Source organism: Thamnophis sirtalis, unplaced genomic scaffold (genome assembly GCF_051295495.1).
Source record: "Thamnophis sirtalis isolate CommonGarterSnake01/CBP01778 unplaced genomic scaffold, rThaSir2_p1.2 scaffold_8, whole genome shotgun sequence".
Classification (NCBI taxonomy): Eukaryota; Metazoa; Chordata; class Lepidosauria; order Squamata; family Natricidae; genus Thamnophis; species Thamnophis sirtalis.
The window spans coordinates 32600306-32610246 of NW_028261388.1; the positions used below are offsets into that span (position 1 = coordinate 32600306).

A 9941-nucleotide genomic window follows, 5' to 3' on the forward strand; every position below is an offset into this window, starting at 1 on the left:
TTTTCTTTGGGCTTGTCAAAAATCTGTACTCAGTCACTATGAATTGGTTAATAGTTTACATTATTTTAAAGTTTTGGATATTGATCATTGTCTGGGCTTACAAATTAACCTAAGCTGTAAACAATGGTTTGTCTATAGAATGGCTAGTTAATTCACATCATATCAAATTTAGACCCATATTATGACTTAGTAGGATTTATGAACCAAACAATCTAGAGGTGTTTTTTCAGTTATTTTCTTGTATGTTCAAAAGCAGAATCTACCTCAATAGATTATAGGGAATAAAAATAAACATTGTATAGCTAAAATGTAGAATTGTGTGATGCACATATCTATTAATCTTTAGGCAGATAGATTCCTTTCTGAGTAGTAGATAGGATTTTTAGCAGAATACTACTATTTGATATCTGCCATTTCTAGGCTGAAGTTTTCTTTTTTTTAAAAAATCTTGCTCAGAAGGCAGAGGATTTTAGTGGGCACATTCACTTAAAACACATAACAGAATAATAGAGTTGGAAGGGACACTGAAGATGTTCTAATCCAACCCCCAACTCAAGCAGGCAGCCCTATACCATTTCAGACCACCCACAACTTCTGTAGGCATGCTGTCCATGATTACTTGTTCTCACTGTTAGGAAATGTCTCCTTATTTCTTGGTTGGTTCTCTCCTTGATTAGTTTCCCTCCATTGCTTCTTGTCCTTCAATTGCTTTGTAGAACAGGTTGGCCTCTTCTGCTTTGTGGCATCTCCTTAGATATTGGAACATGATTACTTAATGTGATTACTCATTTTGTGGGCTCATACAACACATTGAACCATAACCTAACCAATTGCTCTGGAACTTGCTAAGTCACAGAAAGTAAACAAACAATAAATAAAAACGAAAAAAAACCCTACCTAAGTAAACATATTGTGCAAATCCATTTGCAAGGTTTTACCCCAAAACGTTACACATGTTGTAAGTTACTAAAAAGACAGTAAATACACTTAAGATTGTAATGAATGAGAAATAGTTTCTTTAACTGTTAATTGTTTTTCTTTGGCAGATGGAATGTTTTGATGGATTACTGCTACACTACTCCATCTGGAAATCCAAATGACAATTTGCGATATGATCTCTTCTTTAGGTAGATATTTTTAACCATCATGTTTATATTTTACATGATTGTGATGGATTACATAAAATATATTGTTTTAAAAGTCAACTCAAAAGTTTTAATTGCTTAGATACAATATTAGTTTAATAATTATTTACACTGTTAAAATGTCAGCTAATATAATAAGTAATGCATATCGAAGAATTGAATCTTTGGAATCAGTGCAGAAATATGCATATAAATAATGGCTATCTGCTAAGTCTAACCTATTCTATTTGCCTTCATCAATAAATATATTCTAAGCAAATATTCTCAATTGATGGCTTCCAATTTGCATTATATTCAGAGGAAAAAATTATGGGGAATAGTATGATAAGTGGACACAAGTCACACTGAGTATATATTTCTTCCAGTACTGGAGGAAGTGTATATTTCAATTCCATTTATGGTAGAACATAAGCAACAATGTACTTATATCTGTTTACAATCCCCTTATAGCTGTTAGGCCATTATTTATACTTTGGTCTGTTTTAAGATGGTCTTACTATAGGCTTTAGTACTATTTACACAGATGTTAAATGCTTAGCATCAAATATTATAATCAACTCTGTCCACAATCAGACCTCTCTTAATGCATAATACCACACAGTGAAGAAAAAAGAAATATTTGAAGAAAGACTTTCTGCAGTAACAATTCTTGGAATGTCATTTGTTTCATTTTGTATTTTAAAATAGTATTCATATCTCATATTGATGTATGCATGATTTACCACTATTCTTTCCCACAGTTCTCACAGATTGATGTGGTTAAAATCATTCAGTATTATTCTTGCACATTATTGAATGAACATGTCCAATCAAAAACCCACATACCTATGGCCATGCAGATAAAATTTATAAATGAAAATAAATAGTGTTATTTTTGCTTCAGAGTTAAGTGGACATTTGAGTAGCATTCTGTGATAAGCATTGCTTGCACACAATTTCCTTACAAACCCAACATTCTATCTCCTGGTCTGTTCTGATTTGTCAGTAAATCTGGTCATAATTTTTGTCATGCATTACTTCAGATGAAACAGTTGTTGTTGTTATGTTCAACAAGAATTGGTCTGTATCATGGAAATATTTATGGATAACAAGAATTACCAAACAGCTGTGAGAAACTGAACAAGTGTCTTTCATAAATTGCTGAATCTACCTTTCTTGCTTTCTGAAAAGTTTTCCCAACTTTTTTTAAAAAAATACTCAACATGAAGATGTAAAGAAATCTTATTTAGATATTGGAGGACTATGTTGAAAATTCATATGTGATTTTGCCATAATTTTCTTGATTAGCGGGAATGTAGGTATTTTGGGACAACATTTGTTTAATATATGTACACATTTTAAGTGGAAATGTTGATGGTGAGATGTAGGGAATTGTGAAAAATGTAGAGTATTCTTATTTACTGTATATATAAGTCCTATAACTATGAATTATGTCAATTCATATTTAAATTATGAAGCTAATTAATTTTGTTCATAGTCTGAATTTATATTTGGCCTAAGGATGAGTTGCTGTAGCAATACAAGTTGTCCCATATGGTACAAGCAATTTATATCTGAAAGATGTTTGATGTTAAACTTTTGAAATAGTTAATAGGGTAATACAAATAGGGTATGTTCAAAAGGAAGTTTATTCATTTATTTAAATGTATAATATATGCTTTGTCATGGAAATCAATGTTCCTTATGTCAAAACTCTAGGTAATATCCAAGTCAGGCTTTTTTTTAGAGGCAGAAAGTGTGTGAAAAGTAATGCCAAGAATTTCTAAAATGTAGTATTGTTAATGTATTTCTCAAGCAATGAAAGTTACTAATTTCATTTATTTCTTTTTTCAGTTGTGACAAAGACCCTCAGACAACTATAATTGAAAATGGGAAGAGTCAAATGGGCCGATTTTCTTTTGAGGTGTTCCGCTTTGTGAAACATAAGAACCAGAAAATGTCTGCGGTTTTTCTACATTGTATCACAAAGTTGTGCAGAGCGGATGACTGCCCCTTTCTTGTTCCAGTATGTTTTAGAGTGTTTGTGTAATGGTGCAACTTGAAGGGCTTAACATTAATGGGTGATAATAGATAATCTTTTTAGAAAGTAGTTGACTAGTGTGTGATAAAATCCACACTCTCAATGATAGATGAATCTCCAATGTGGAAGTTACACTGAGATGAAATAATCAAACTGAGTTCTGTTAGCTTTGGTGAATCTTGTTGTTCCCGGCGGATTCCTTCCACTCTCAGACACATTATTTATTTAACTGAAAGGTAGGGCTTGGGAAATTATTAATTATAAAGAGTGATGTGAAAGTCAGTATATAATATGATTACCTAAAATCTAGATTCATCTTCCAATAAGCTTATGGTGAGAAAAACTAAATCCAAAATAAAATCAACTTAATGTAGGGAGATACTTTATATAAATTCCTGAATTGCTGAAAAAATAGATATAATCAATGATACCGAGCAATGTTCAGAATACAAGGAGTGTTTGAGTTGCCCAAAGTAGGATGGGAAAAATTACTCCTCTTTCCTCTTGTGCTCTAGGAAACATATGTTCATTTAGAAAGGTAGGCAGCATCCCTCATAGTATTATTATTTCAACTTTTTCCCAGATGGAAGCTGTTCTGTTTAAAGTAAACTGTTCTATTTATATGTGGGTAGAATGTCTCCATAGTGAATCAAATAACAAACCTGCTGTTGATAAAATAGTCTGTCAATTTGAATTCAGTATTTCAGTTTATGAACTATTTTTACCCAATAATTGCATAAAAGATATCCAAGCTGGATTCTGTGAATATTTGTTAAGTTAAATTTATTTAAGTTTACAATTGAAGTTAATTTGTATAGATTTATTTTCTCAGCCAAACTAGAATAGGCTTGTAGTAACATTAATACTTTTAGCTGCTTTTTTGCACCTAGCTTAGATTTATTTATTTAAAGGTGCTTATTATTTAGAATGATCACAGGACTGCCTGGAGTACATCAGGGCCAAGGGATTCCTTTGACTCAGCCTGAGCTTTCTTTCCCCTTTCTTATGCTTAAACAATTAATAAGCATAAGATACCAAATGGTGGCTCAGTGCCTAAGATGCTGAGTTTCTCAATCGGAAAGTTCTGCGGTTCTAGTGCCGCATAACAGAGTGAGCTCCGGTTACTTGTCCCAGCTTCTGTCAACCTAGCAGTTCGAAAGAATGTAAAAATGCAATTAGAAAAAATAGGAACCACCTTTGGTGGGAAGGTAACAGCATTATGTGGCCCTTCGGCATTTAGTCATGCCAGCCACATGACCACAGAGACAACTTTGGACAATGCTGGCTCTTTGGCTTTGAAATGGAGATGAGCACTGGCCCTTAGAGTTGGAAATGACTAGCACATTTGTGTTAGGGGAACCTTTACCTTTACCTAAGCTTACTTGCTAGAATCTGTTGGAACCACATCCCTTTATGTTTAATATCCTTTCCTTAGTAATCCAGGTAATTAACAACTGTTATAGTAGGGTATATTGCATTTTTATTATAGAGACTCCATGGTGGGCCAGTTTGTTATCCCAACCTTTTGATTCTACTTTTGTATTGTATATTTTCAAATATTCATTGCTGATGATTTTTTTAATTTTCTAAGTATTCCAACTGAGAAGAAGTATTTTTTGAACAACACATTCCATAGCTAGGGAATATTTCTCTAATCTTTTATTTTAAGTTTTCACCCCCCCCCCCAAGTTCTGCTGAGGTGCTGACCAACTTTTTAAAATAGATTTTCTGAGTACGTAGAATAATGTAAGTTATAAAGAGGGTAATTGTGTTCTGAAGGGTTTGGAAACAGCTCAGCAAAGACTGGAACATACAGAGGACATTCGAGTGTAAGATTATGGAAATAATTTCCTACTTAGGTTTTATGGAAGTATCTGCTGGATGGAGACTTTTCAGTGAAGAATTAGTGAAAGAAGCAATCAGTAGCCTGAATTTCATCTGCTATTCTCCAACCAAATGTGGAGTAATTTGAAAAACCTCCTAGATGAGATTCAGTGGTCGGATATGACTGGTATGCCCCGGTATGGGCGTACTGGTGGCTGCTGGGAGCACCAGGTACCATTCCAGTATGGTGCTCTGGAGGGCCCACCAGCCCATCCACCCTCCTTACCTGTATTTGAGCTGATCAGGGCTTACGTGCATGGAGCATATGGCGCATGCGCGATGCTCCACCAAACAGCTGGAGCATCATGGAGCATCATGGGTGGTAAGTACGAATGTGCATGCTGCGCACATGCTGCGTGTGTGCTGCGTGCGTGCATGTGGTGAACGCCTGGCCCCGTTGCACCATACTGGTTGCAATGGGATCCAGAACCCACCACTGATGAGATTCCTCATGCAATATATAACCATTATACAATAAAATAAGTTCTGAATATGTTAAGAAAAACAACCAAGAATGAATGACAGTATATTTAGTGGTTTCCAATGTTTCAGTGCAAGCAAGCTTTTTTAAGCAGGAGGGTTCTGCTTTTAGTTTTGTTTTTTTAAAGGTCCAGTTTATATACAAATTAAAATAGAACACCAAAGAAAACTATTATTTCTATCTGTTCTGAATCATAATTACTTTGATTGAAACTTCTAGGCCTGCAGTAATAGAAAAAAAAGAGATGTGATGAAGCAAACCACTTGGACACCTCAGAGCATTTCTGGAAGTGCAGTAATATCTGCTGGCCCGATAATTACGAGAACTGGTAAGGACAATCATCCTACATGATGTCTAAAATATAAATGGAAAGTTTTCTGTTCAAGAAATAGATTCAACACTTGTATTTGATTGTTTAATTCTCATATGATTAGGTATGTAGTCATACGTAAGGCAATTTTGACTCACATGCTCCTCATGAAGGAGAAGACTGATGGTTTTTCTTGGGAACAAATTTCTTTATTTAGCCTTGTTTGACAATTGTCGTAATTATAAGAAGGTTTTGCAAGACTCAAGCATAACTTGAGTAGAAGCCTCTAAAACCACTAGAGGAATGAAGAAATGTAAAGCAATGCGGGTTCTTTGCTTTTAGAAGCAAGGACTTCATTTTGCTTTGAGGAACAGATTTAAATTGTGCAGGTTCACAGATTCATTAGTTTGAGAAAAGAGGAACGGAACACTCTCCATCATTTTTAATAATAGGCAGCCCATTCAAAGTTGTCTGTAAATTGGATGTTCTCAACCTGGAACTGCTTGCATAGTTCTCATAGATTCAAAAAACAGATTATGCAGAGATCAGAATCATGCAGAGAATCTACATAAATATATCTGGATCTTCATTGCAGTTATTCAACATCTCTTAAGTCATCAACTTAAGTTTTATGTGGGTGCAATAAAGCAACTAAAAAGCCCATATTTTTATTTTCCTATTTCATCCCAGTGCATTTTACTTTGAATGCTATACTGGAACAATGGCTATATCTTTTACCTTGTAGATAGAAAGTTTTCTGGTTGGAAACCTGGTAGAAATTTTTGTTTTGATGAATATCTTTGTAAATGTAAATTTAGATTTGAGGTGACAGATAGTTATTCCTGTTTAAAGTGTCAATGATTGTGTCCAAGCACAAAGAAAATGAATACCTTCAAATTAAAATGAATCTACTTTTGTATTTGATACAGAGGAAATCCCAACCAACAATTCACAGCTCGGTAAGCAATACATTTCCCGTAATTTTAAAAGAAATATTTGAATTGTATCCTAGTCAAATACTTTGTATTTACTGTAGGCTGACATAGTGCAACATTTTCTCCTAATTTAAATGACATAAAATGTAAAACATCCAAATTTTTCTGGATAGCTTTTAAAAGCTTATTACATCCCATTTTTAGAAAAGCATATGACATTTAAAAAGACAATCATAGTTCTGTTGATATTACAGTGATCAGACATTATATCATGATCAGATATATCTCTGATTTCATTCCATGGGAAAGGGTGGGAAAAAAATGATGTGGAAATGTGGATATGCCCAAATATTAAGAAAGAAGGCACCGAGATGAAACCAATAAAGCAGGGCCACTTTTTCACTGACTTACCTCCAGAAACTTTTAAAAACTCTATTACACTGAAAACTGTGGAAAGGAATAAAGTCTGCCAATTCTAGAGAGGCAATGAGATTAATGACTTCTTTGAGAACACACTTTGAGGACGCAGTTCCTTTGGGCCTAGAATTCATGGTATAGTGCTGTTGAAACAGGCACCTTTGGTTTTGGGATAGGTTTATTTTGTGATCAACAAAACAACATGCATTTTATTTTGATTCAGACTCTTTTCTTCTGAAATCTCTATAACTGATCCTGCATAGGGTTAATTATGAATATTGAGAAGTCAAATATATGTATCTGGATTGTTCTCAGGCCTTGCAAAATATTTTAACTTTCTGCTCTATTCCTTTCCTTTGTAGGAAGTCCAAATGGATTTTCTTTCCAGCTGAATTCAGTCACCAGTGCATTGATTTCAGGAATAGTAATTCTAGGAATTATCAGCACCATTTCTTGTGTATTATCCCTTCTCCTTTTCTACAGAAAGGGGCACAGCAGTAACCTTATTTTGAGTGGTGTAAGAAATCCAGTTTTCAATTAGAAGGAACAAATCATTTGAACATTCTCCAATTGCCATAAAATGTATTTGCCTTAAAGTGTCACCAAGGTATCACTTCATTGTTATCAGATTCCTGTTATTTCTAGTAGTGCTATGCTATTATATAGATAATAAGTAATAGAATTAGCACTGTAGTTGTTTTCTGTCATTGATGTACTTTGTATGTGAAAGAATAGGTATTTTGATGTTTTGCCAGCGGGATAACTGATAATAAAAACTGAATCATAAAGGTTAAATAAAGCAAATCCTTGTCTAAATCTATACATCTATATAAACCAGCATGCTATGAAACTTAAAGGATAGGTAAATTATCCTTATAGGATAAGGATAGTTAAATTATCCTTTTCAGAAAAGATAATTTTTGTACTTACTTTCTACAGGGTTAAAACTTTTTATGCATATCTCTAGAGGCGTATATTTTTGGTTTTTATATAATTATAGACATACAATTTTGAATTCATATCAGGCAACACAAAACACTTCAGAACAACCAAAATAAAAAAGTGATTATGTTTATAATAGCTTGGGAAATAAGATTGAATGTTGTAATGAGATCTTTTGCTTTGTTTCAGCATAGCATCTATTATAGAACAATGAATATTTTGATTGTACTTTGCCTAAACTAAATAATTTATGTTGCAAATTCAAAACTCAATAATATGGATTGAGACTCTTCATTGTTTTGAATATGTGTAGGCAGGACAGGGCATCAACATCCTTCTCTTATTCTTTTTTCCCCTTTAGAATTGTTTGAAAGTTGTTTCCCTATTTTTAAAACTGGTTTCTTCTGTTCTGTTTTACTGTAATCAGCTATATACAATTAAACCAAATAATCAACTGCAGGAAACCAGTAGAAATAGTGTATTCCCATCCCTCTCCCCATCCCCTCTCCCTCTCCCCATCCTCTCCTTTCCTGTTAATGGAACCTGTCATACAGTAGGTTAATGAAGCATGAAGGTTCTTTATTTTTCCATTCATGGAAATTGCTATTATCATTTATTCCACTCAAAATTAATTAATTCTTGAGGGATTGTTCTGGAGATGTTTCAAGAGCAGGATAATGTGAAACATAAAATAGCCAAGAGAATGCTTTTGAACAAGAAAATGATATTTCACTTCTTATTTGATGAACATTACTTAGTTGCATGTTCTCTTGCTCTCTTCTACATCCTATCTCTAGGATGGTGAAATAGATTTTCACTTAGGCTCAATATTTTCTTGATTATTAATGGAACAATCTACCAAAGGCTGTCCAAACTTACTACTATTTAAGGAAGGAAAGCAAAGGGCCTGTAAGATTTATGATTCTCATTTTTATTTACAGTAAGGTAATTTAAACTTTTGTACACAGGATGTATTCTTGGTTAGATATGAAACTTTGGGTTACAGCTCATCAAATTGGTTTATATCACAGTGTATTGCTCTACAAAACCTTTAATGTGTTTTCAAAATGTGAAGGAATGGCTTGCATATATTTATAAAGGAAACGTTTGGATAAGCCTCCACATGTTCAGCAAATTAAGCTTAAAGAAAGTCGCCTGCACACTGCATTAATGAGTGGCCGGCTTTAACTTAGCTCCCTACATTAATATATTAAGATTATAGAAAAATTGAAGTTTAGTGAACTTTCACATAAATACTTGTTATAGAACTAATTTATAATCCTATAATCCTATAGAACTTAATTTATAATCCTGATATCATCATTAAATTGACTGACAGAATCTTTATTTACCTTTAACATTAGAGCTGAAACAAAATTGAGGTACTGGATGTTATCATCCAGTTCTACTTTGCATCTTTGATTTAAAAAAATCAGTAGTAAATGTAGATCATATCAATCAAAACAGAATTGGAAGGTGTTCTGTTTCTATTTCCTGGATCAGTGGTAAATATCAGTGGAATGTAACTAAATTGGTACCCTTCCCATTCATGGGCAACTGATGCTAGCAACAACAAACTATCGCCCATTTAAAATCCCCACAATGCTGTTGAAAATCTAGCAAAACATTACTGCAATTTGCTGTATTGTGAGTATTTCTGCATGGTGGCTTGTAGTGTAGCAGTAGTAGCACACTGTAGTCTCAGTGCTGTTGGACTCTGACATGCTACCAATTATCAGTTTCTGTTTCTAACACCAATCCTAGAAATTGAAGTCTAGAGGTTATTTCTGAATTATGATCTGAAATA

At 33.7% G+C, this 9941-nt stretch overlaps 1 protein-coding gene across 1 annotated transcript in view; it reads left to right on the forward strand.

The window, feature by feature from the left end:
• Positions 1-7863, forward strand: part of ZPLD1 (zona pellucida like domain containing 1) — a 48068-nt gene extending 40205 nt beyond the window's left edge. Inside the window, exons 6-10 of the mRNA XM_014055540.2 lie at positions 1047-1127; positions 2979-3150; positions 5750-5858; positions 6770-6799; positions 7555-7863. Coding sequence (XP_013911015.1) covers positions 1047-1127; positions 2979-3150; positions 5750-5858; positions 6770-6799; positions 7555-7733 — 571 coding nt within the window. The 3' untranslated portion in view covers positions 7734-7863. The remainder of the gene's footprint in view (positions 1-1046; positions 1128-2978; positions 3151-5749; positions 5859-6769; positions 6800-7554) is intronic.
• The last annotated feature ends 2078 nt before the right edge of the window (positions 7864-9941 follow it).